The sequence below is a fragment of the Lynx canadensis genome, chromosome C1 (genome assembly GCF_007474595.2).
Source record: "Lynx canadensis isolate LIC74 chromosome C1, mLynCan4.pri.v2, whole genome shotgun sequence".
Classification (NCBI taxonomy): Eukaryota; Metazoa; Chordata; class Mammalia; order Carnivora; family Felidae; genus Lynx; species Lynx canadensis.
In genome coordinates, this window is record NC_044310.1 from 110,010,219 (window position 1) to 110,037,330 (window position 27,112).

Consider the following 27,112-nt stretch of genomic DNA (forward strand, 5'->3'; position numbering starts at 1 on the left):
TTATGCATCCGACTTCAGCTCAGGCTATGATCTCACAGTTTGTGGGTTCAAGCCCTGTGTTGACAGCTCAGAGCCTGGATGGAGCCTTCTTCAGATTCTGTGTCTCCCTCTCTCTCTGCCCCTCCCCTGCTTGCTCTGGCTGTCTCAAAAATAAAAATAAACATTAAAAAAGAGAGAAAATTCTTTTCTATTGCTACTTTACTCAGAGTTTTTATAAGAAACAGGTGTTTAATTTTAGCAAATTTTGTTTCTTGAGAGCTTGTTTGGAGGTTCTAGCAGGGGAGCGCAGCTACTCGTATACCCTTGACTGACCAATGGTCCTCTATCAGGGGAGGTCGTCCTCTTCGACCAAACGTGCAGCTTTGGGAGGGATGCACGTGGAGTGGTGAGGGAGGAAGGGGACACCCACCTAGCCAGCCAGATAGCCGAATCAACCCTGGCAATCAATGGGGTGACAGATGTCACAGCCAGATCGCCCTCACATCCTAGCAAATTTTGTTTCTTACACATCTGCCAAGGTCTGTGACCTATGGATACGATGAATCTCGTTTACAAATTTTCTCACATTAGGGGCACCTGGGTGGCTCAGTCGGTTAAGCATCCGACTTCAGCTCGGGTCATGATCTCACGGCTTGTGAGTTCAAGCCCTACGTTGGACTCTGTGCTGACAGCTCAGAGCCTGGAGCCTGCTTCAGATTCTGTGTCTCCCTTTCTCTCTGTCCCTCCCCAATTCATGTTCTGTCTGTCTCTCTCTGTCTCTCTCAGAAATAAATGAACATCAAAAAAAATTTTTTAAAGCAAATTTTCTCACATTAAACCATCCTTGCATACATGGGGTACCTGGCTGGGGTAACCCGACTTGGTCATAGTGTGGGATCCTCTGTGTGTTCTGCTGGATAGGATTTGGTAAGATTTTTGTGTGGGTTTTTTACATCTGTACTGTGAATGAAAGGGGCTGTAATTTTCTTGTCTTTTCATGTGTTTGACTTTGGTACTAGGGTTATGTTGGCCTCTTAGAATGGGTCGGGGTGGGGTGTCCTTCTTTCCTGTTGTCTAAAAGTATTTGCATATAGTTGGATACTCTGTTCTTTAAAAATTTGGTAGAGATAGCCTGGCATTGTCTTTGTAAGAGTTCTCCCCACCTTTTTATTTTGAAAAATGTGGAGCCTACAGAGTAGTAAAGCCTTAGACCTTACACCCAGACACACGGATTGTTATTGTTTTTGCCATCTGGGCACACGTGCTCCCCTGCGCTACGTACCTGTGCGTATCTGTGTATGCAGGTACTTGGGTGTATACGTATAGGTATGTGTGTGTGTGTGTTCGTTTTTCTTTTCAGCAGAACGATTTGAAAATAAGCTGCAGACACTTCTCAACATTTGACCACTTGTGGGAGGATTTTTAACTACCTCTTTGATTTTGTTGTTGTTGTTAAGGTGATAGGGCTACTTATGCCTTTTATATCTGGCTGATGGCTTTTCTCTCTGTCTCTTGCATGTCCCCCTGGTGCCCCCACCCATGGTTGGCGAGAGCAGGTGAGTTCATCTGTCCGTTTGTTCTCTAGAGCTTTTCTCTCCTTCCCTCATGGCTGGGTTCAAGGGCCCTGGCATGGGCATCCCTGTGTGAGGCACTGTGCTATGCATTCTAGAAGGCATGGTATCCATATTGTGCAGTGAGAAAACACAGTAGAGGCATTCCTTGGGTCCTATCAGGGCCACGCAGCTGCTAAGTGGCAGAGCCTATGACAAGTTGAAAGACCACACACTGTACCCGTGGGCACCCTGCCCAGCTCCTCTCAGACACCCTGCATCTGGGGTTGCTCAGCAGGGTGGATGCCCCTGGTAGCTGGGAGACTTTGGCTAAGGAACCTCTCCTGAGCCTCAGTTTACCCATCTGCCAGAGGGAATTGAATAGTGGTGCTCACCCCAGAAGTCGTAAGAATAGAGCGAGTGAGTGCCTGCTAGGCCCTGCTCCTTACAGCAAGCATCAGCCTCTCTCCTCCCGCCCCCACTGAAGCACTTGGTAGAGGGTCTCTTGGTTCTAGATCCGTTGGTGTCCCCAGTCCCCAGGACCAGGGGTTGCTGCTGAGGTGGCGGCTCTCCCAGCACATCGGCCAGAGGTAGCCGCCCTACCTGGGAGAGCAGAGCTGGGTCAGCAGGGACCACAGGGTGGCAGAAAGTGGGACACTGCAGTTAATTTGGGCATCAGATGGTTCTGTCTAGAGTGTGCCATTGACATCTGATTTTCTGTGTCTGGGGAAAAATAATTTACGTTCAGAGAGCATGTAAAGCCATCCTTCCCCAGCACGCTGTGTGCTTGTTCAGGTGATGTGTGCGCATGAAAGAGGGGGGATCAGCCCCCTCCTGTCTGTTCAGAGGCTCCGTGGGACCAGACACCAGCTGTGGGGTCAGCGGGTGGAGCCTAAAGGGAGTCCCAGTGGTCCTCAGACCAGCCCCGGCCCTCCTGACCCCCAGAAAAGCAGACAGCTGGTGGCCTCATGGTTTCAGAGACATCCTAGTGGCTCCTGGGAGGCCCAGAGCCTGCCAGGCTTCTGACTCTGCCCCTCCTGTGAGAAAATCCTATTAGATCAGGTACATAAAGGGCTTTTAATCTTTGTGTCTTGTTTGTATAGAATTGGAAGAATATGAGAAAAATTAAAAGCAGAAGACAAAGCTACCGAGAGCTCCAGGCCCTGGGACAAGCCCCGTTTGCGTTTGGCCTGTTATATTTCTGTCCCATCTTCATGTTTCTCCAAAATGGCATCAAGTCATGACACGAGCCCTGAAGTGGTGCTTCTCCTCAGCCAGCACATGCTTCTGCTTCTGTGTCATTGCAGAGTCCCCAGAAAGGCTGTGTGTCCAGTTGGCATGGAGTTGCTGGGCACAGGTATCAAGCCGTGTGCCCTGAGCTCGGGTTAAGCCCTGAGCTGTCTGCAGCCTGGCAGGGACAGTGTCCACTGAGCTGCAGCGTGCTGCGCGGGCCTTCCGTGCTCTGTCTTGGCTGTAGGGTGTATCTTGGCGCACAGACCCAGAAGCTGCTATTGCCTGGCAAACGGCAGGAGCGGGCGTTCCTGACACACATGCTGCACACCCTAGCAGGGCCTGACACCACCTCCCGCCTTACTCACGGGCCCTCGCCTCTTCCTCCTTGGGCCCAGGTGGCTGTGGCAGGTCTGCAAGTACAGGCTGTGAGGATTCAGGGAAGGAGCCTCAGCAGAGGCCTGCGAGCCATCGGCCGGGGTTCAAGCTGGCAACCAGCAGAGGCCAAGGCTCTGGAGGCAGGTCTTGGGCTGAGTCAGTCCGCAAGCACCCGGCCCCACCCGGGAAGGAGCAGACACTCACCTTCCCCTCACCCTGAGGTCTGCATGTGTGGCGGAAGTCTCGCCTGCCGGGGGTCAGAAGCCAGAAGGTGCCAGGTGGGCAGCCGTCGTGCAGTGTGAACAGCCCGATGGCACCTGGAGGCCTGGGTGGGTTCACCTGCAGGTCAGCACCCACTTAGGCAGGGCACTGCCGGGGAGCAGCCAGCAGGAGCTGGGTGCAGTCAGAGAAGGATGTCGTTAGTGCTGCTCAGGAGGGAGTCCAGGGCGGGAGCTGACCCCAGCCATGGTGGATCTCGGGACAGCGGGCAGTCTCCCAGAATGCCATCAACCACCCCTTTTGGAAAGGCCTGCACTTGGTTCGTCGGAGAGTAGCCCCAAGCCTGGCCTCACTGGGAGGCTGTGGCCCCCTCCCTGAGCAGGGCTTCCAGAATGCCAAGCAGTCACAGCCTTTGTGGTCACCTGCCAGGAGGGGCTTTTGTGAGCCTGGCTGGCCCAGCCCTCACTGTGCAGCTCCCTGGGCACCTCAGTGTCAGTGCTATCAGGAAAACAGCTCCCCAGCAAGAAGCCTGCTGGGGGCTCGTGCACGTTGGCTGTGCACGCTGGCACCTGTCCCTGCACTTGGCTGGGAGATGCATTTCCAGGGTAAGCAGCCTTACCCAGACTTTTGTGCTAGAGCACGCCCAACCCCAGGTCCTAGAGGTGTCCTGAGATGCTGTTAGGGTTCACCCCTGGTCAAGAGTGGAGAGTGAGCAGGGTACCTGGATGGCTCAGTCAGTTAAAGCATCCAACTCTGGTCTCGGCTCAGGGCATGACCTCACGGTTCGTGGGTTTGAGCCCCACATTGGGCTCCACGCTGGCAATGTGGAGCCTGCTTGGGATTCTTTCTCTCTCCCTCTCTCTGTGCCCCTCCCCTGCTTGCACTGTCTCTCTCAAAAACTAAATAAATAAACTTAAAAAAAAAAAAAAGAACCGAGAGTGAGCAGCACAGAGGCTGGGCCAGGAGGGCCCCTCATGGCACCCCAGCCCTGGCTTAGCATCTTCTCCCAGTCTGTGCCAGCTTGGGTGTAGTGGGTGTGCCTCCACAGCACCCAATAGAGCATGTTGGCCTGATGATTAAGTCACTTCCTGCCCCATGGGTCTCCCATGGGTGATCCAGTGGGATCACCAAGGTCAGGGGTTCTGGGAGAAAAAGCTTGGGCTTCCCCCAGGAAAGCTGCCTGGTCAGGAGGGCCCAAAGAGGAAGGTGAGGGTTTCAAGCCCCTAGAATGCACACAAAGTAGCCGCCTGCTGTGGGGTCCAGCCAGGCTGTGCCTCAGTTCTCTGTGCCACAGGGCTAAGAGGCTGAGTAGCCTGTAGGGCTGTCCTGAAACTTTGCTAGCCTTGTTTGTAGATGGGATGTTGTCATCCACTCACAGAACTGCACGTGTTGCCAGGGGAGGTGGAGGGAGGCTATGGAGGTTATTTTCTAAGCCTAAACTAATCAACTTGTTTTTCTTCATATTTTGTCACCTGGGAATTTTGAAACAAAGACAGAAACTTCATTTTCCCCACTGTTTGATAACTGTTCTTTCCTTATTGAAGTCACGAGCTCCTCTGCATTTGGCTGTGCCCTCCCCTGGCCTACATCCCCTCCTCCCCTGGCACCCCTCCACTTCCTCCTCTGCGGATTTATTGGAACGCTGCTCCTCCCTGTCCTTCAGATGTCAGGTCACATGTCACACCTCCGAGGCCCCAGTGGACCCAGAGTTGGAATTAGGCACCCCCCTTTCTGCTTCTGGCACTGGCCACGTTCCCCACCCTTCCAGGTGCTATTGGAGGGCAGAGCAGTATGCGTCCTGCATGCAGCAGGTGCTCCCGTTAAGGAGAAAAGGGTAAGGCAGACAGAGGGGACCGTGGAGCCCAGGCCAGGGTGCTGAGCCCTGAGGCAGAGAGGGGACAGATCACCAGGCTCACACCTCCTGGACCTGTCTGGGCTCCTCGAATCTGCCTGGGGCTATGGGTCCCTCAGCATCCAGGCTGTAATGCTCTTTTACACACTGCTTTCACCAGGTCTTTATAGGAACCTGGGAGGCCCAGGAGGTGGGAAGTAAGGCTCCCCAGGGTCATCATTCTCCCCAGGCCCCCTGGTAGGGAGAGAGCTGGCAGAGTCTGACACTGGATGGACCCCTCCATGAAGATGCCTCAAATCCAATTGACAGGATGCAGAGAGCTTCCTCATATCACCCCATTCTCGCCTTTATGTTCCCAGCCTCATGACCAGGAAGGCTTCCTGGGAGCACAGGGGAGGGGTGGGAGCTCCCGGCTCCCAGTACCACTCCCTCTGGTGGGTGGAGCCTCAGCCTGAGCCCACAGCAGGCAGGGATGCCCATGTGGGTAGATGAGCCAGTGCATGAACCTGCAGGCAGGGGATGCCTGGGAAGGTCCCTCTGCTGTCAGGAGCTTGCTGGAAGAACCCACCCTCAGGTTCCAGTGTCCCAAGTCGCACAGTCCCCTCCCCTTGGCCTGCTGGCACTTTCACACAAGACCTCTGCTTGTATGTCCTTTTGTTCTGACAGCCCCTCCCAATAGTGAGGGCCCAACACCAGGCTCAGGTGTGCACACCAGCCCGGGGGGTATAGGAGGTGCACTGCATGCTGGAGCCAGAGCCGTACCACTCCTCCCCTACACACCCTGCTAATCCTGGAGACCCTGGGTCCCAAAGAACCTGGAATTTGGTTGTTTGCGGGGAGATCAGAGACACCTATCTGGAGCTGCGGGCCCATGTGGTTCATGTACCCTGGACACACTTAGGCCTCTGACCAGGCCCTCTTCCTCGTTCAGATGGGGGTTATTAGGGGCACAGGCTCCTCCCTGGGAGCTGGACTGTGGGACAGCAGTGGGGAGGGAGTGGGGGCTCATAGCAGCCCTGCTCTCACCCCTGCTGCTCCCTGCCTCTACCCTGTGAGAGTCAGGCTTACCAGCCATGTGTCCTGCAGCCCTGTAGGGACAGGTCTCACCCATTGGGCTTCCCAGCAGAGGACAGGAGTGCTGTTAGGTCTCTGCCCCAGCTCTGTGCCTGCGGCAGTGTTGGTGACCATGTGTCGTTAGGCAGGAGGAGCTGGAGGGCTGTGCATGACCATAGGAGAGCCCATCCAGGAGGCCCACTCAGCGTCCCACAGCCAGGAACTGCTTGGGCTGGGCCAAAGTCAGGGCTCCAGCTCTCTGCTCCCCAAGACAGACGCTCCAGGGAAACCGTGTCAGGAGAACAGTCACAGTGGCTGTATAAAGTGTTTTCAGGTCCACATTGTTGCATCCTAGCTGCAGATCTGGATGTGTCTTTTTCTCTACAGAGACCACTCTCAACTCACTGTACTTTAAAGGAAATAGATTGTAAATTATATTCATAGTTTGCTTAAAGAAAATACCACTGCCTCTGGCTGTGGTTTGGTGAGCGGTCAGCAGGTGGCTGGGGGCCAGCCTTGCCAAGCGACATTTAAGTGCCTGCTGGGGGCTGGGGCTCCATGGGTTCTCATCAGGCACTTTCAGTCTGGGTCCAGGTGGGCCTGAGCTCCAACTCCAGCACTACCACCAGCCAGTTCTGTGGCTAGGTTTGCTATTTAACCTCTCTGGGCCCAGTTTTATTTCTCATCTGCAAAATGGGAATATTTCCTTCCACAGAATGTCTGTGAGTGTCCAGGCTGAGCAGGGTAAAGCACTAAGGTTCACCAAATTAATTAATTCAGTCACTACTGAGTCCCTGACACCCCAGGCTGGCCCCACCCCAGGAGCTTACCCTCTGATCATGCCCAGGTCCTTATGCATTGGCCCTGAATAGATGGATTAGTTTCAGAGACTAAAGTAAGCCATTTTTCCTCTCCTTTTGAAAAGGAGCCCACTGTAGGCAGGCCAGGTGGTGCAGCCATAGGAATCACTGAGAACCCAGGTTCTGTTTCTAAGCTCTCCCATCCCCAGAGAGCAGGGCTTTCTGCCTCGTGATCCAAAATAACTGCTGGCACTCTGCAGTCACAGCTACACTCCAGCCAGCCAGAGAACAGGGGGAAGAAGGTGTCTCTCCTCACATCCTAATGGCCAGGCTTAGTTACACAGCCACACCTCACAAAACATTTCCTGGGCTTCTTCCTCCTCAGGGACTTGCGTGCTGTTTCCTAAGCCTGAGGAGTCACCTGGGGTCCCAGGTGAATGCTGCTCCCTGCAGCTGAATGCCCTTCCCACTGTAGGAATTTAGCTCACCGGGCGAGCTGAGGCCCTCCTCACTTTGTTGGAAGTGGGCAGGGCAGGGATCCCAGTTGTGAGGCCAGCCAGCCCAGCCAGTGCCTTCCCAAGCACAGCTCAGCCTTCAGGACCCAGTCTTGGGCCAGCCATTTGTCTTTCTGTGTAAGGCCCCCACCCAACCTCTCCAGCTGGCCCAGTCACCTGGACCTCAGATGTCACTGTGTGATCAGTGAGGGGCTTGGTCAGCCTGTGCTCACCTAAGAGCGCCTATTCTGGTGTTTTTCCAAGAACTGTATGAGCTATGGGCTCCGCACTGAGAGTCCCAAGGCGCAAGGGGCTGGGGGGAGGGGTGGAACCTAGCCACGGCTGCGCGTACCCAGCCACTGATCACTGAGGCCATGGGGCCACTCTCTGGACCCAGGTATTTTTAGAAGCAGAGTCAGTTGACCACAGCTGCTCTGTGGACATGTTACCGAAGAAGGGATAGCCTTACACAGACGTTTTCTACAGTGCGTTTGGAGAGGGGGCTCCCCAGCCTGCCACTGCCAGCTCAGCACTTGGTGATCTAGGTGTTTCCTGCAGGGGCTTGGCAGGAGTGCCATGCTCTTGGGCCCTGTGGGGCCTGCTCTTGCAGCACTGGGTATGGTGTGGGGACAGAAATCATGGCCAGAGCCAGTGGAGAATCCATTCACTCGCAGGTTCCCGGTAACTCTTGTCCTGCCTGGAACTGGCTCATCTTCCCCGGCCATCCTCCTACTGCCCATGCCAGCACTCGCCTCTCCCTCCCTCCCACTCTGCCACCTCTCCCTTCAGTCTGCACTGCTCACCCAGCCAGGCCCTGTTAATGATGCACATGAGAATCCTGGTTCAGAGAGGAGAGATTACCCAGCTGACAGCCAGCCAGGTGCCCACCCGGGGGAGCCGCACCTGTAGGCCTCTTCCTGTCACAGGAAGGAGGAGGAGGCAGCCAGCCCCACATAGGGCAATCATGGAGAATCAGAGCTAAAATCTGACTTGCATTTTGTAAGGCAATCAGTCCCCCATCTGGATTCGGTGCTGGGTCATCTTACTGCGTGAGCTGCATTCCCCAGAGCTGCCCTCCTGCACATGCAGCCCTTTCCAAGGCCAGCAGGCCAACGGGAACAGCAGGACCAGACTGCAGGAGCCACCAGGCCATGCACCCTGAGGTTACCAGCACCTGGCTTAGTGTTGGCAGAGAGCAGTTCTGATGGGGTTAGCTCAGTGAGCTAATCACAGCAGGTCAGGCCACAGCTCCTGGCTCTGGCCACCCCTGAACCCATATAACATGGACCCAGGCCCCAGTGAGGGAGCCAGCCATAGGCCCTGGGGTAAGACCATAAGCAGAGCAAGCGGGGCTCCTGGCACACCAGCCCCAGCCAGCCCACCAGCTAAGTCTGGAGTGCTGCAGTCAGCTCTCACCCACCTGGGCAGGTTCTTTGGAGTCCTCCCTCTGAATTCCCAGGTACCTCTCAGTGTGGTTGTGAAGCACTAATCCTCCAGATCCTGACCTCATCATGTGGCCTCTGTCCTCATGAAGGGGGATTCCTGGGCCCTGGGAGGGCTAATGTGACAGGTAGGGCAGCAGGGGGTGTGAGTACCCCTCATGGAGCTTCCCTGGCCACTCTGGGACCCCCTGAGTCAACCAAGGTGGGAGAAAGTGGCCGGTCCTCCATAGCATTAGTCTTCTCCCTTGACTATGTATCCAGAAGTAATACAGCAGGTCTTTTTTTTTTTTTTTTAAAGACTTTGTAATTCTGACCGTAAATAACAGTGCCCTCACCCACATAAGGGAGCTACAGCTCTGTTGGCACTGGCTAGAAAAATCTGCCTTTATTTCATGGTCTGGGTTTAGAGACTGGTGGGTTGGGCCCTCGTTCACAAAAGCCCTGCCGTGGGAGCCAGCAGCTCAGGAAGGAGGTGAGCGTGCCACTCCGAGACATCAGCCAGCTGGCATTTTGTCATAGAGGACGAACAGCACAAACCTGACCCTTTGCAACGGAACCCCATTCCAGAGAGCAGAGTTGTTACTTTATTTCAGTTATTTAAATAACAGTGCACTCATTGCTGACAACACAGAAACGTGTAAAGACAGTGTTAAAGGAACCTACTTGGGATTGTGGGTGTTCCCTAGACTTCCAACATTGCTGTAAGTTTGAAAATTTTACACTGAAATGTTAGAGTCCATAATCTCACCATCCTCAGGCAGCCACCTAATCGTGCTCTTCTTCCCTGCCGAGTGGTGATCACAGAGTGCTGTTGTGGGAGGGCACGGGCTCGTCCACACATCCTCGCCTATAGGCATCTCTGCTGTGTGTCTACCATCCCCTCCCTGCCTGGCTTCCATGCCTCCTGCGGGAGCTAACACTCCGTCAGCTTTCTGCAGCGACTTTGCTGCCCCGCCCCCCAGCCCTTCTCATTAGGGCAGACTCTTGCAAGCTGATGCCCACTTGGCCCTTCCCCCAGCCACAGAATCCTGTGCATCCCCTCCACCCTCCCCACCCCACCCCCGCCCCCAGCTCCAGGCTTCTCTCTGCCTGAGCCAGGTTTCAAGTCTGGTTTCTGGTCAGAGCCCTGGGCTGCCAGAGGAGAGTCAGGAGTGGTTGTGTTCAGATCAGACCCACACTCTCAGGGCAGAGAAGGGAAAATGAAGCATCCTCTGGCCACTGGTGTGAGGGGCAGGAGGTGGGTGCTTCTGGGACAGCAATGTCCAGTTACACAGTACAGGTGTGGGCTCTGGCCTTGGACCTGTCACCTTGCCTCATGAACCCAGGTTTCACATAAGTGATAAAGTTTGAGCTATACCAAGTCAGGATTGTGGACTACTTGCCTGATGCCCACAGGCAGGTGGCAGGAGGGAGAGGGGCTCCTGAGGACAGAGCGAGAGGGTGCCACCTCCCTGATCCCAGCGCAGGAGCAGAGCAGGAGCCTCCTGTTAGCTGCCCACCCACCTGCCCCCCACCCCTTCCTCCAGGAAGGAACTCAAAGCTCATTTGCTGCATTTTGCAGAACTTTCCCAAAGTGTCTGTGTGTTGTCAACAAAGCAGGGTTCCCAGGCCAGGGCTACAGTTGTCCCATAAAAACTCACACTTAAGACTGGAGCTGGCCACTGCCTGACAGCAGTGTTAGGACCCAAGAACAAGGCACATTCCTTGCCCTCTAGGATCTTGCGTGACTGTGGGGCGTGCTAAAACCAGTGCACACAAAAATGTCAGAGCAGCTAGGTTCACAGAAAGCATTACAACTAACATGATGAACTCAAGAATGCATGATACAGGCGATAAGCCCTGCAGGGTGTCAGGAGTGATCGCAGGCGTGCGGACTAGAATTATTTCACAGCACAAAATGTCTTTGAAGTCCCATGACTTATTTTTGAAATCCATGTGGACGCTGCACTGTGTGCCCTTTCCCTTTGGAACTCGTTCTCTTGTGGAATGAACAAGACCCTTCTTGGTCTGGCCCTGCCTGCCCCTTGAGCCTCCATTGCCCTTCCCTCTGGTCGGGACAGGCTGTGCCCCCACCCTCTCTGAGAAGCCTCCCTGCCCCTCCCACTGCCCTTGTTGACCCCACCCCACCCAGCCCAGAGCGCTAGAACACTGAATAGCTGCGAGCCTGGGACTCTTCCTCTGTGAAAGGCGAGAAGCGCCTGCCCCCAGGCTGTGCCTGGCATGCCGTGAGCCTGTAACCTTGGCTGCTGTCGCTGCTGGGAGGGACCTGGGGGCGTTGCCAGTTCGTGTCCTTTGCCAAGCCAGGGCACTGACCGGATGAGTGGTGCTGAGCACCCGCTGGTGGCGAGGGGAGATGTAACAGGGCCTGGTCACCACCCCTCCGGTCCCTGTGTGCTCCCTGTTCAGGAGTAACGGTGCTGTCAGCCCTGCTCTGTAGCCACAGGCAGGACAGTCTGGTTGGGACGTGCTCTGGGTGATCCTGGGCCTGTCCTAGGGCACAGCAGAGACCTGTTTTAGAGGTCAGGTCCCAGGGCCACCCACTTTAGCTAGGAGATAGTGTAGGGCTCTGCTCAGAGAAGGTGCCCGAAGCTTGCCACCCCAACAGAGCCTAACTTGCCAGCCAAGTCACTAGAGTCTTCACATTGGGATTGACCCCACTGAAGAGTCCCAGGAAGGCCCCCCTGGATAGGAAGCCAGACACCAACTGGGTGTTCCAGCTTGGTAGAAGTGGTGGTTCCCTCCTAGAGGTCATGGAGCAGCCAGCTCATTAATGCGTGCTTAGTTCACAAGCCAAAAGCAGCCCCTGCTAGCCTGGAAAACTAGCCACCATCACCATCCCAAGAGGTGATGTCCACGGGGGATCCTCCACAGACCTCTCCCTACTCACTGTAGGAGTGTTAGCAAGTAGGAAGGGGAGGTGAGAGGGGCACGAAAGAAGGGCGAAGGGCAGTAAACCCCTAGAGTTGGAGGCACTGGCGGTGGGAGGGGGGGATGTTGCAGGCAGAGGGAGCATGGGGGCAAGATGGAGGGGACTGGCATACTTTGGGGAACCAAGACTCCGGTTTGGCAAGAATGCCAGTTTACCTGCAAGGCCTGCTGGCACGAATCTTGGTTTTGTTTGTAAAACTTTTTTAAACTTATTTATCACAAAGTGTTTTCTAAACTTACAAAAGAATTTGCATAACGTACATAAGAAGTAAAACATAAACACCTACACCCCCATCGCCTGCCTTAAGAGTGAGGGCGCCATCCACATGACAGAAGCCACCATGAACTGGTGCCACCCCAGCGACCCTCCTGCCCCAGTACACACCACTGCTGACTTCTGCCTTGAATTTTCATGTGTGTCCCCTCATTGCCTTTTTTCTTTTTTTAACTGACGTCGATATCTACATATGTATCAGTCAATGGTATTTTCTTTGGTTGTGTTTATGTTTGGAAACTGTAAACAGTGTCATCATACTTTATTACATTTTCTTTATTTGCTTTATCTCTGCAACATCTTATTTCTCAAATTCACCCGAGTTGTTGTAACTATAGTCTGTTCTGTTCATTTATTACTGAGCCGCACTCTGTTGGAAGAATATCGCAGTTTATGTTCACATGCCACTGCGGCAGACGTGTGAGGCTGTCAGCAACGGTGCAGCCGTGGGTGGTCTTGTCCATGTCTTCAGTGCACTTGAACAGGGTTTCTCTGGGCTGTACGCCTGTGAGAGGAGTCTTGGGTCACAGCTTTCCAGTGAAGACACTCCGGAACAACTGTCCCCGACTCACATCCCATGAGCAGTTGGAAGTTGGCATTGCCCCACCTCTGCGTTGCCTGTCTAAGTCACATTGTGGCTCACTGTGTCATTTCCTCCGTGACTAAGGAAGGAGAGCATCCTTCCATATGCTTCTTTGGCCAGTTTCCTCATTGTTGTATTTTTCATGTTTTTGGTTAAAACAGTTTATATACACACTTCAAGACAAATAGTTCCAAGAGGCTTATAGTAAAAACCAACAGATCTGCTTTTCCTTTCCAACCTCCCCAAATTACCACTTGCGGCTCTTTTCAGTGTTCTTCATGTATTTACTTCTGTATTTCTAAATAATTTATAGTGTTATTTCTTGATTTATTGATTTAAACATTGTGTATTTGCTTTCTGTTTGGGTAGATGAAGATTAAATGTTCTTAAGCCCTTGCACATCCTTCTCCATAACCCCCCCCATCCTCCAAGTAGAGTAAAAATCTCAAGTTTTTATTAAATCAATAGTCAGTATTTACATTATAATGTCTCTAAAAGCACTGTTTACTTCTGATTTTAGTAGAATACTTTCTTTTTCGTATTACTTCCTGCTTTTCCTGGAATTAATAATTGCCCAATCTTTTTTTTTTTTTTACTTGCATTGTTTTCTGTGTTCATAGACGTAATTTTTTCCAAGTGATTCCAAAGATCTCCTGTGTACCTACCATTCGTTTTTTTCCACAAATGCTCTGTTGCATCAGGTAATCTGTTCATGCCCCGTTTTTCCTGGAACCCCTTCTCCTCTGCTCCTGGAGGCCCAGCGGGATGTGCGGTCGACACCCTCCACCTCTCTCCTGGGTTGGAGCTCCTGTCTCCCACGCTTTTGTTGTTGTTGTTGTTGTTTACTAAATGAGATTCGTAGTCCAGTATCTTCCTAAAACAAGATTCATGGAAAATAAATGTCCTGAGTCTTTGCATGTGTACATTGTCTCCACTCTGTCCTCACATCTGCTGGATAGTTTGGTGGGGTCTGACATGTCGCTGGTCATTTTCTCTCAGCATCTAGAAGCCAGTGCTCCATTGATTTTTAGCATATGATGTTGCGGAGAAGTTGGGTCTCCTGACAGCCAGTCCTCTGCAGGTATTCTGTTCTTCTGTCCAGGTGCTGCATGGGCCGTCTCTGTAATCTGGCTCTGGTCCCCACACTCACTTGCTGGGCACTTGGCCATTTCAGGCTAAATGAACCATATACTGCAGTTCTCATTATTTCCTCCTCTCCTCTGCTTCCTCATTCCCCTTTTTTTGGAAACCTTGTTGCTTGGTACTTGGGCCATCTGAATGGATGAGCTCCATTCAGCTCATCTGAATGGATGAGCTCCTGCTGGAGAGTGATAAGCAGAAAGCCCCCTGTTTTATGGGGGACCCCAGATGTCCATGCAGGAAGAACTTTGGGGCAGAGACCCTCCAGTTTCCCATGAGGTGGGGCTAGGGCAGGGATTAGGTTAGCCTGGTGGCAGCTGTCTGGGCACGGAAGGGCAGGTGCTGGGGACACCACTGAGGGTGCAGACTGTGTTGTTTGGCCCCTGCCCAATTCCTCATATCCCTGAGCCGTGAGCCCCTCGGCACCTTCACAGAGTGTACATCAGGTCACATCTTGTGGGGTGTGGTCGGTGATCAGGGGGTTCTTCTACCCCCACACCACACCCTGCCTTCTGTCAATGCCTTCTTGTCAATGCCTTCATACCTTCTTTTCATCGGACAGTAAACCAGAACATAAACAGCCAGTGTGTCTGGTAGTGTGTGTAATGGACAGACAGGGCAGAGTAGGGGAGTTGGGAGCAGGCCAGGATACAGGCCTATGGGCAGGGCTGTCTGCAGTGTCATGGTAGCAGCCAGGGTGGGCAAGGTGGAGGTGGGCGTCAGGCTCATGAGTTCCTGAAGAGGCTGACAGGCCACGGGTGTGTGTATCTGCTGCAGCGGCTCCCACACTGTCCAGACAAGAGCTGGGTAGTAGCCAGCCCCTCAAACAGGCTCCAGAATCTGCCTGAGCCCTTTTTCTCCACCACTGGCTATGCCTGGGGGACAGAAATGGGGGCGGGGGGTGCCCAGGCCATGGCAATGTCTTGCACAGAGAAGACACCACATGTTCCATCCTGATACCCTTCCCAGTCACCCTAGCATGGGTGAGCCCCACTTGTACCAGCTGGGCCAGGAGAGAAGCCATTCCTCTTAGCACCCATGTGGAACACAGGGCTGTGAGATCAGCATCAGCTCGAGGGGCCCAGGGGAGTCAGCTTCTCAGGCCTCACCACAGAGCATGACCAGGAAGCTCTGAGGACCAGAAGACTCGTCTGCATCTCCTGGAGCCTGCCAGATACACCAGCAGTGACTGTACCCTTAGAGACCCCTCAGCGATCCCAATACCCAGGCCTCTCTGACAGACAGAACAAGCCCAGCTGTCTAACCAGGCCCAGGCAGTTCACACCACGGGCTCTGAGGAGGCAGCCTGGACTCATCCTGCCTCAAGACCTGCTATGTGACCCTGGGCAAGCCCTACACCCTCTTGGGCTGTGAGCAGAGGGACTGGACAGGTGGGCGGGCAGGCCTCCCATCAGCCTTGGCTGTCCAGATGGCAGCTATAGGTCACTGAGTGAACGTGACCTCTCTGGCTAACATGTCAGAGAGATTAATGGCCAAGGACTTCAGGGGTATCCATACCCGGCCTCCCCAGGACCTGCAGGCACCAGCTGTGACAGGGCTGAGAGTCCTGGTCCCATCACAGGGACCGGTGAGGGTCTGGGAGGAGCTGGGGCTCCCCCAAGCCCACCCCCGTGGTGGGATGGAGGGCAGTGCTGACGCAGGACCCCAGGCTGAAGGCTGAGGACACACTCAGGGAACGGTACTGGTGCTCTGTGTGCACAGTGTGTTCTTGCCCTCAGAGGTCATCTTTGGGGCCATGTTGAACCCCCAGCTGGCCTTGGCTGGGGCCAAGTGGACATGCCTCTGTGTCAGTGGACACCTCAAACTCTGCTTTTCTGTGTCCAGGAGGAACTACCACACTGGCCCATTTCCATATGAGGAGTCAGGGTCCCACAGAATGGGAGGAGGTCCAAGTAGCCCTCAGCCTCCCAAAGGGGCCTAAGGACACCTGTAAGACCCCTCTGGGACACCTGTGAGAGCAGTGGATGCATTTCTTTATGTGCATGTTTCCGGGTGTGTCCTTGTGTTTATTGCTTTGTGTCTGCTTGTCTGTCTTGTCCTCTTCAGAAGCACTTCTCATGGTCAGGCTTTATAAATGTCTTATACTTCATTCCTACAAAGTTGACACCTGAATGAACTGACCTTTCTTGTCCTGGCCTCTCACCCCACCCTACTGCCAAAGCCATTGGGGACCTCCAGACAACTGCTTAACCTCCCGGGCTTGGTTTCATCCACTAGGGGCTGAAGGTGCTACGTGAGGTGACCTCCTTGAGGCACATTCTGTCTTCGATCCTTGGATCCATCTCGGTCTCAACCCTGGGGAGCCAGCTTAGCACACACACAGGAGCCAGCTTCCTTCCTGCCCACTCCCGCCCCTGAGGGAGGCTCTGGTCAAATGAGCTGAGAGGTCAGTGTTAAGTTCCTGCTGTGACAGAGGCCCAAGGGGGAGCCCTGTCTACCTCATGGCTTCCCTGGGAGGTGGCGCTGTCTGAGGTCTGTAGGATGAGCCAGAGTCAGCTGATGAAGCAGAGAGGAAAGAGGACACAGCTTAAGGCCCTGCAATTTCTCCCCAGGAGCCAGCAGGAGGGTTGGAAGGAGGTGCAGTGGTCACAGAGGGTGCAGGTGGCCCTTTGTTCATCTTCCAAGAGCAGCAAGAATCACCACGGTGTGTTCCACAGGAGCTGGGGTCCAGTGTGGGGGTGCAGGGCTCCCCCCTGCAGGTGCTGGAACGTGAGCTGCCTGCAGAGGCTGGAAGCCTAGGCTGGGGCACAGTATTGGTGGGAAGGGGCAGAGGGTGCTTCCAGATCAAAGGAGGACCTGAGCAGAGACAACAGACTAGAACCCAGGCTTCAGGGAACAGGTGGGAGTCAGGATGCCCTTCCTGCTCTCCACTCCCTGCTAAGAAAGGGGTCCCTGACTCCCTCTGCCCAGGTGCTCTCTCTGCTGTCTGCCTTAGCCACCACCCCACTCCCGGTGGCACAGTCCCTGCCCTGCTCCTCCTCAGCAGTCTGCTTTGCAGGACCAGTCTTCATCTGGTCCCTGCCCCCCCAGCCACTGGCTAACTATCCCCCTGCCCAGGCTCTGCTTGGGGGTCCCAAGTTCCCTAATGAAGATGCCACCCTGCAGTTTTCTAGATGTCCCTTCCTCCATCTGAGGGGACATGTGGAGGTACCCCACTGCCTTTGCTTTTGCCAGTCGCCCTGCCAACCCCAGGGCCCCCTGGGAGATGTGCAGTCAGATCAGCATGCTGCCAGCAGACCCCCCGAGGTGCTCTATGCAGCTCGCCAAGGGGTTAGCAAGGGGGATAGTGGGTTAGTCGGGTGCCCCTGTTGGGCCTCAGTAAGGAGGGGTTCGTGTGCATGTGCTTCCGTGCTGCTGTCTGGAGGGGGGTGGGGGTGGGCATTCCTGGAGCTTCTCCCCCCTGGAGTGGTCTGTGGGGCCCAGGGGGCTCCTGCTGCCTGCCCCAGGCCTGGTTTGCCTTGGCCTGGGACGTCCCACCAGGCACAGGCTGCCGGTTCTGCCAGCCCTGGAGGAGAGGCTTCCAGGAAGAACCTCTCTGGGGCTGACCACCACACACCACGCCTGTCACAGGAACATCTGGAAGCCCCCCTGCCCGCTATGTCTTGGTGACATCAGGCCAGTCATCATGCTAGACAGGGATGTGCCTGTTACATGGGGAGTCACTTCTCCAATGGTATGGTCGCCCCTTGCATATAGCACAAGGAGGTGGCATCTTGAGGGATGCCTGACTTCCTGGGGTGGAGACAGTTCCTGGGAGACAAGATAATTATGAATTATGGGTCACCTGGGGGTCCCGGGTTGAGTGGTCTACTGGTGCCCGCCCTCCACGGGTGCAGGTGTGCAGTGGGCCTGTGGGAGGCCCTGAGCAGGCCCACACATGCAGCCTGCTGCTGTGAGCACTTCCTTACGCCTCTGGTCCCCGGGAGCACGGGCTCCTGCAGGTCTGCCCCAGTGCAGGGCAAAGACAGGCTGTCCTTCCTAAGGAGGGAGCACACAGGAGGATGGCCTTGGGGTCCAGGGGAAGCCCCTGGGCCAGGATTCAGGAGGCACTGAGGCCAGGCACTGCAGGACCCTGCGATAGTCACACCTGGCAGACATGATGGTGACCGTGGTGCCCTTTGCAGGTTGTGTCACATCTTAGCTCCCAGGCTTCCCATTCAGAAATCGCCATTTGGAGAACTAAACGTAACAATTGGTATCAGAGGTGCCTGAAGTCCCACGATGTGGACCCAAAGCAGTCAGATTTGGAGCTCCAGCCTCCTCTCTCCTTCACCGCCAAATGGCCCCCAGATACTGCCCCCCCCCCCCGCACTTGTGCCCTCACTTTACCCCCTGTCCCTATCTCATTACAGGAAGTTCTACTACATCACCCTGCTGCGAGACCCCGTGTCCCGCTACCTGAGCGAGTGGCGGCACGTGCAGCGGGGGGCCACCTGGAAGACGTCACTGCACATGTGCGATGGGCGCACGCCCACGCCCGAAGAGCTGCCACCCTGCTATGAGGGCACGGACTGGTCGGGCTGCACACTGCAGGAGTTCATGGACTGCCCCTACAACCTGGCCAACAACCGCCAGGTGCGCATGCTGGCCGACCTGAGCCTGGTGGGCTGCTACAACCTGTCCTTCATCCCCGAGGGCAAGCGGGCCCAGCTGCTGCTGGAGAGCGCCAAGAAGAACCTGCGGGGCATGGCCTTCTTCGGCCTGACGGAGTTCCAGCGCAAGACGCAGTACCTGTTCGAGCGGACGTTCAACCTCAAGTTCATCCGGCCCTTCATGCAGTACAACAGCACGCGGGCGGGCGGTGTGGAGGTGGACGAGGACACCATCCGGCGCATCGAGGAGCTTAATGACCTGGACGTGCAGCTCTACGACTATGCCAAGGACCTCTTCCAGCAGCGGTACCAGTACAAGCGGCAGCTGGAGCGCAGGGAGCAGCGCCTCAAGAGCCGGGAGGAGCGCCTGCTGCACCGCGCCAAGGAGGCGCTGCCGCGGGAGGACGCCGAGGAGCCGGGCCGCGTGCCCACTGAGGACTACATGAGCCACATCATCGAGAAGTGGTAGTGGTGGCCGGTCGTGGGGGGTGGCCCCGTGGGGGGTGAGGTCAGACACACGGACTGACCCACCGGAACTCTGGTGGGAAGAGGGTCCCAGATGCGCTCACCAGAAGGTAGATGTGCTGAGTGAGGGTCAGGGAGTGGGGACGTGGCGGCCCGGCGGGGTCTGAGGAATCTGCCAGTGCAAACCACCGCCCCCACCCCCTGGCCAGAGGAAAGCGTGCCTGAGGGATGCCGCAGGCAGGCCTGCGCAGGCCAGGACTGTCCCTCCTCTCCTGGCCCCAGCTCACGCACGGCGGCCAGCTGAAGGTCTAAAAACAAGAAACGGCAGAGAGTGCAGATCGGACTTGGGCCAGGAGCGCGTCCCACCCCGACTGTGCACACCTGCTGGCTCTCTGCCCTGCAGGCCAGCAGGGGCCCAACACCAGCTCCAGGCACCTTTCCGGGATCAGGCCACCCAGGCAGCCCCTTGGCCTCCAGTGGCCCCAGGGCCCCTGGGCCTGAGTGAAGCCCCTTCTCTGGGCAGAAAGGTAGCCCCTTGAGGTGTCCTCAGGAATGGAGCTCCTAGCTCACCCATCTTCATGGTCAGGGCCCACCCCTCCTGAAGCCGAGAAGACTCTGGCCTGCCCCTGGGAAGCTCACTCTCTCTCTGGCCCAAGGTCAAAACACACAGTCTGGCTTCTTGCTTTGGGTCAGGAGATCAAAGCACACCTCCTGGGACCCTTCCCCCCCATTTCCCACAGTCCTCAGGCTAAGAAGGGCTGCAAGGAGATGGGCCCACGTGCACTGTCCCCCTCTGTGGACAGAGAGTAAGAAAAGAGTGGGAAGGCTGTGTCCAAGGATGCTACCACCTGTGTCTATGTACCTCCCCACCCAAGCTGGCCTTTGGGCCACCAAGCCAGACCAGCTCAGGCAGAAAGTTTCCCCTGCTCCATTTACCATTCTGACCCTCTGAGATTTGGTAAGACTATCCCTGGCCCCAGGGTCATCACTTAGACATTTATTCGGGGCTCATGCCCCACTGTTCCCACAACCACATGTGCAGAAGTACAATCAAGCCTCCATTGGCTAGAACACAGCCAACTGTACCTGCTGCCCATGAATCATATCTTGGGGCCACAGTGGTTTGCTATGGCCAGGGAAGGGGACTCAGGCTTTCAGATTATCAGAGTTGGAAGAAATGGCTCTCAGTGGCTTCCTAGTATCCAGATACACAGCCCTTCCCACCCCGGCCTCTCCCTGCATTTCCCTTTGCCCAACCCCTGACCACAAGCAGGTCAGACCCTGTTCTTGGCAGCCCTGCAGATTGGAGAAGCCATCTTCCATATCCATTGTAGACACTTCCCCCATGCCCTACCTGTCTTGTGCTCCAGGAGGCCAGGCCACTGTCTTCTCTGGGGGTACTCTCCCCACATGAGGCCCTGGGTTCTGGGATCAAAATGTGTGTCCCACACCCAAGGTGGACGAGTGCCCTCTCTCTCCAGGTGAGGACCCACACGTGCCTGGGGGCTACAAGCCTCCCTCACGAGGGCAGTGAGGGCCACGGCCAGCCTGCTGAGGACAGCAGCCTCGAGGGCAGATTCTACCAGGAGCCCTCCTCCCTGCCCCAGGTTCTCCTCAGCCACCCCAGAGGTGTGGAAGCAAGGAACCTTCAATAGCACAGGAAACACTACAGTGTTGTCAAATGGGAGGTACCCAGGAAGAAGTAGCTTTTAGTCTTTGCCTGCCTGGCAAAGGTTATGGTGCCCATACCTCCTGCTTCCTACACCAACCACTTCATCTTCTAGTCCAAGGGCAGTGGTTAGCAGGCTGGGATGGGCACCACACCTACCCAGGATCACCCCGCAGAGTGGGTGCGTCAGGCTGAGCAGGCCAGTGCCCAAGTGGTGTAGTGGTTCTTTCAAGGGGTAGTGAAGGTCAGCATGGGGGGGATCTGTTCTGACATTCATCCTTTGGGGCAGTCGTGCTCCAGGGAGGAGGGTGGGACATGTTCATGAGACCTCTGGGGTCTTGGACAAGCACGTGGGGTGCTCGGGGCTTGCTGTGGCTTTCATCAGGAGGTGGTCAATTCCACCTCCTGGTGGAAAGCTCAGCCCCGTTCTGCCTGAACCCCTGGGCACCCGGCCCTCCTGAAGTGGGCTTCCTGTGTGTGCCCCCTTGAGTGTAGGATCTGTTTTGTACATATTGGAATGTTTTAACTTATGATCCGTTGTCCCAATTCACACGGAAACACGGGTCTCTCCTTGGTTTCTTTGCTGCATCTGGAAAGCGGTCCCATGGGGGGCCAGCACCCAGGCCAAGGCGCCCAGAGACAGCACCAGGTGCCAGTGCCCCTCGGCCCCTCACGCCTCCAGTCCGGCACTTCTGCTCAGGCCACCTGCATTGAGGTGAAAGCTCCTCATGCCTCTAGCGCCTCCTCCAACACCACCACCTTCCGGGGCTCCACTGAAGGGGTGCCCCACCCAGCGGCTCTGCACAGGGCTGAGGAAACAGAGGCAACATGCGGTGAGCAGACAACCCACTCCTCACACAGACCTGCAACATCTCCTCCTGGAGGAGGAAACAGGGACAGCAAAATTGTCTGAGCAATGAGTCTGTGACCTTTTTGGGAACTGGAAGTGTTTCACTTGAACCCAGGAGCGTTTAAAGCTTTATTTATTTATAGCTTCTTATTAAAAAAAAAAGAAAAAAGTGTTGAGAAGAAATCTTTTGGTTATTCATACAAGAAAAACGAGTTGATGATGGAAAAGCAAGTCATAATCATCTAATTGTTTTTGTCTAGGTCAAGAATGAATGTTAGCAGATGAAATAAACCCTTGACAAGGAGCCTCGGGTGTGCTGTGGTCTGTGGTAACAGCCATCCGCCCGGCGTGGCGTGGCCAGACCTTCTGGGTTTGATTTTCAAAATGAGCATCCAAGCACGGGGATGGACGTGGGAGCGGGGGCTCCCTCAGGTGCAGGCAGCCAGGAAGAGAGGAGTTCACGCACTTTCTCCCTGAGGCAGCCCTTTGCAAAAGGAAGAGGTCGACCTGTCATCGCCACGAAGCAGGGGTTAGTGGTCCTTAATTGCAACACTTGAGAACAGGAGCCCAGCTTAAAGTGAGGCTGAGAAACGCAGACACCGTGTGTTTCTCGGTGACCTCGTCCTCCTTCACTTTTAACTTGGAAAGATTTGCAGATGACAAGGCAAAAGAACAGTTCATGGACACCCGTAAACGCTTAGCCTAGATTTACCTAGGTCAACGTTTTGTCGCGTCTTCCTGTCCTGCACTCACACTTGCTCTCTCTGTACGCAAACACGTGCACACGAGTACACACAGATATGTGTGTATGCACTCACACATACACTCACGTTTTTCTGAAATATTTGAAAATAAGTTGCAGTCCTCAGAATACTCAGGCACGTACATCCTAAGAATGACATCCTGCTATGAAACTCAACCCTTTATCATCTCCTCAAATTTAACATAAACACAGTAATCCGAGCTAACATACATTCCCTGTCTAAATTTCCTACTTGTGCCCACGATGTCCTAAAGTCTTATTTGTGAGCCGAGGACTGTGCGCTGCTCAGCTGTCCTGCTTCTCCCATCTCCTTTCACCAAGCAGAGACCCAGCCTGCACTGCCCACCTGTTCCCTTTCTTAGCACTGACATTTTAACATAGGCCACTTGTCCCTTAAAATGTCTGCATCAGTCTGATGGTTCTCTCATGATCAGATTCAGCGGCACCTGAGTGGCCCAGTCAGTTGAGCGGCCCACTCTTGATTTCTGCTCAGGGTCCCAGGGTTGTGGGATCAAGCCCTGCATTGGGATCCACACTGAGCGTGGAGTCTGCTTGGGATTCATATTCTCTCTCTCTCTCTCTCTCTCTCTCTCTCTCTCTCTCTCTCTCTCTTTCCCTCTGCCCCTCCCCCTTGCTCTCTCATGAGTTCTCTCTTTCTCTGTAAAATAAAAACTAAAAAGATAAACATTTGGGCACAAATGCCACACAGGTGAGGTGGTTTTGGCCACCAGCCCTGATGGATTTTAGTTCTCTAATGAGACGGGGGGGAGGGCCCTTGCCCAAGGTCTCAGTGAGACCACAGGGCTGATAAAAGGAGTCAGCTCATTGCCTTGCCTTCAGGAAAATAATCTGTTGTGGGGGCCAGCTGTTGCTGGACAGTGTTACAGCTGGGGCCCTAGTGCACCGACCTTGCGTTTCCACAAGGGTCCTGGGGAGAGCCAGTAGGCTGTCAGTTCCCAGTGACTGTCACATGGAAAACCCTAGAAAATGTACCTTGGAGCTAGTGGGCCTAAGGGGGTCTCCTTTTCCTCCCCTGCCAGAATTTGTATCTGGACACTCCTACCTCACCCTGTCCACATCGTCGTTGTCGGGGAAGAACTGGGGGAGGGGCGGGGAGGGGAGGCTGAGGCCTCCTCCCCCACAGCTGCCTGTAGAGAGGAGCCCCTGAACAACTGAGAGGTGGGACAGAAACCCAGTAGATGGGGGCACCACTAGTTCCCAGGGGGCAAAGTGGCTGCCACCTGCTTGCCAGAGCTTTCCCACGTGGGGAAGAGGGTGAGGGACAGACACGGCTAACCCTTAAAACCCCAACCTTCAGATCCAAACCCCAACCTTGCTGACCATCTGAATCCATGAGGGAGTGTCTCTTTGGTAACAGGGTCCCTGCAAGGGAAGCATTCTACCCGGAACCCCAGTGTGGAAAGACCTGTGCAGCAAGCCACACACCTTCCCCCACACACAACTTGGAATTGGCCCTCCCTAAACATTTCATCTGGAGTCTGCAGGCTGGCTCCCCATCCGGGAATACAGGATGGACGTGTCCACTGTGCAATGTGGGGCCAGGGTCTTCATCAGACAAAGTCAGTCGTGGAAATACCTCCCCGCAAGGATGAGAGTTATTTAAAGTTGGAGGCCCCCTTTCAAGCCTTCCTGAGCCTGAGGCTAGGGAGGCTCCTGGGCCCTGCCCTGCTCACCCCATTCCTGCACTAGGCTGTAGCCCTGCCACTCCCACAAGTCCCACCAGGTCCTACCGGGCTCCTTCAGTCTGTGGGTTCCTGGGTTCAGAGCAGCCCCCCACCTCCTTGTGGCCAGCTACCACCCAACCCCATCCAGCCCACCGCTGCCCGCTCTGCTGTCCCCTTTTCACACACCCGCCATGACCAACAGCAGCCACTTCCTGGGGTGGGCCTGCTACTCACGTGCTTTACCTGGATTCGCACCCCAAAACCTGGATTCTCACCCCAAAACCTTCTGGCTAGAGCTCATCCTGCCCCAGGGCCTGCGTGCTTCCTCTTCTCTCTTCCTGGAGGAAAGTCATCCCTACTCACTCCGCCCGGTCACGGTCCCCTTTTCAGTGGCACAGGGAGAAGCCCATGTGCTCCCAGCCCCAAGTACACGGGCTCCCTGAGGGCTAAATCCAACCCAAGGGGATGGCAGCCCACAGTCCCCACCCAGGAGCATGAACCTCGAGACTAGGAGGCCGTCAGAGGGAGCTGTATCCATTCGTGTCACGGGGACGCTTGCCTTTCTGGCTGACCAGCCCCCTCCCCACGAAATCCTCCTGCCTTAGTGCACCAGGGTGCGCACCCAGCCCCCTCAACATGGCCTAGCTTGAAGGGCATCACCCCCCCCCGTGCCAGGAACCCCCCTGCTACAAGGAGCTGGCGCTGGGTCCCGTCCCCGCTGCTGCACCAGAGAACCTCTCAGGAGCACTGCGTGTTGTCAGATCAGAGTTGGGACTCCACTTGGCCCACTGACCTGCTGTCAGCCCTTCTCTGTGAAATGGGCCAGGCAGAACACATCACACACTAGGCCATCATCCCCAGCTCCAGCTCTGACCTCAGAGAAGGGGAGGGTGCACAGAGACCTGACCCTTCCCGCCACCAGCTCGGTCACACCCATCACGCTGCCCACCAAAGAGCAAAGCCACAAGGGCTATAGCTTCTACTGTGGCCTGCTCTCTCCTTTCCCTTTCTTTCCCTAAAGGACCGTGACAATATTCCAGGTCCCTGCCCACCAGCCCCATCCATCCCCACATGGTCAGCGCCGTCTTGTTTCCTGCTCCTAGAAGTTGGGTGAGTCACCCACCCTGCCTTCTCTACTTGCCAAACAAATACAAAGACCCTCCTGGTCCCATCCCTGCTGGACCCCTCACTTCCCTCCCTCCCCAGCACAGCCCACCCAGTCCTGGGGCCTTCTTGGCTGTGGCCCTAGACTCTAGGTGGGACCAGGCTCCTGGGCAGGCTCAGAGGAGGAATTTGAATTTACACGGCACTGCCCAGACCTTTCCCAAAACATGCTTTTTATAAAGAAATTGCTCACATCCTGATTTCAAGTCTCCATTCCCTCTGACATGGGTTAAATTTTTCTTAACTTGTCCATTCAAGCTAACAGTGTCTCTTGGTTAGAACCAGCATGTTATGGCTCTCCCTGTCCCCCCTCTGCTTCCCCTCCTCTCTGGGTGCCCAGAGGACACTCCTATCCCCAAGTGATGAGTGGCAGGGTGCTCACACAGGCTCCCCCTCCACTGTCCCCCAGCTATCTTGTCAAGAGGGCCAGCAGGCCCTGGTCAGGACCAGCCAGCCTCTTTCCTCACCAGCTCCACTGCAGGGTGGCCAGGGTGGTCAGGACACAGGATCTAGCCTCATGTCTTAGGTGAGGCACAGAGACCCCTCCCGAGAGCCAGTGTGTCCCCTCTAGTGATCTGCTGATGAACCCCCCTCAGTTCTCCCAGCACTGTCACCCCACTCTCCAGCCCCCACCCTGTGCTGCAGGGACCCCCATCCCCACAGCAGGCAGGAGTTCTTAACTACCACCCCCACCCCCACCAGACAGGTTACCCTCCCAGCAGCCACAGGAAGCCTGCTTTTCTGTCTAAATTTGCCACACAGCCATTTCTACTCCCCTGCAGCAGCCCCCTCTTGCAAATGCATGGCTCTGAGGTCCCAAGCAGGCTGGGTGGGCATGGTCCCCCTTTCTGCTTTGCTCTCAGCCCATCCACTATGTTTCCAGTGCCTGACCCAACAAAGGCCGTGAACACAGAGCACTGCGACCTAGGGTGCCTTCCCCTTCCTCTCTTCCTGAGGCGCCTCACCCCAGTGCCCCCAGCAGCTTTCCACCCTCCCTTCTAATGGGCTTGTCCTCACCAGCCCTGTCCTCCCACCCCCTTCTATAGCTCATCAAAACCCTAGACACTTCTCAGTGAAAGGAAGCCTAGGGAAAGAAGCCACTTTTCTTTCTCAAACATAAAGCCAAGCATTCAGAACGCAGCCTCTCTAAGACTCGAGGGAGCCGGCCTGGAGCCTTGCGGCTGGGACTCGGCAGTCTGCTTTGTTCTGGGTGGTGCCCGCCCTTCCCCAGGAGTCAGGAGGCAGGATTCAGCCCGGAGCTCCAGACAACATGGTTTGTGAGGAGCCCAGCACATGAGCCTAAGAGATCCACAGTGGCACTGTCTCCAGGGAGAGGCCTGGAGAGGCCTGGAGAGGCCTAGCTATCTCCAGGGAGTGGCCCGCTGTGTGACAAAGCCACACTCACAAGGGCTGTTCTAAGTGGCTCTGGCAAGAAGGGCTTCCAGGGGACTAAGGTGTCCAGAGGAACCGAGACCTGCCTGGATCACTCTCACGTTGTTGTTCCCGAGCATGCTGAGAGGTGCCCTCGGGAAGTGGCCTGGAGGTCCTGCTGGTTTTCAGCTGGCACTCCATGTGGAAAGTGATTTGTTCACTTCAAAGGATTTTGGGGACCCCTGGGTGGCTCAGTCTAAGTGTCTGACTCTTGGTTTCGGCTTAGGTCATGATGCCAAATTCGCGGGTTCGAGCCCCACATCAGGCTCTGTGCTGGCAGCACAGCTCCTCCCCTACTCATGCTACCTCTGTCTCAAAGAAAAAACAATCGTAAACTCCGGCATCGCAGGACAGCCTGCCAGCTGTCCCTCGATACCTGTCTTCCCCTCCTTCCTTAGTAATAGAACCTCCACGTGTCAGTGGGACCACAGCCAGCTGGGATCAAGACCATGCTCCCAGCCCCCTCACAATGACATGTGGCCACACTACTAAACTCTGGCCAATGGTATGCAAGAGATGATGCTTGCAGCTTCGGGACACAATCTTGAAA

At 55.4% G+C, this 27,112-nt stretch overlaps 1 protein-coding gene across 1 annotated transcript in view; it reads left to right on the plus strand.

The window, feature by feature from the left end:
- HS6ST1 (heparan sulfate 6-O-sulfotransferase 1) overlaps positions 1 to 21,823 on the plus strand; it is a 46,147-nt gene extending 24,324 nt beyond the window's left edge. Inside the window, exon 2 of the mRNA XM_030325779.1 lies at positions 18,296 to 21,823. Within this exon, the coding sequence (XP_030181639.1) occupies positions 18,296 to 19,004 (709 nt within the window). The 3' untranslated portion in view covers positions 19,005 to 21,823. The remainder of the gene's footprint in view (positions 1 to 18,295) is intronic.
- The last annotated feature ends 5,289 nt before the right edge of the window (positions 21,824 to 27,112 follow it).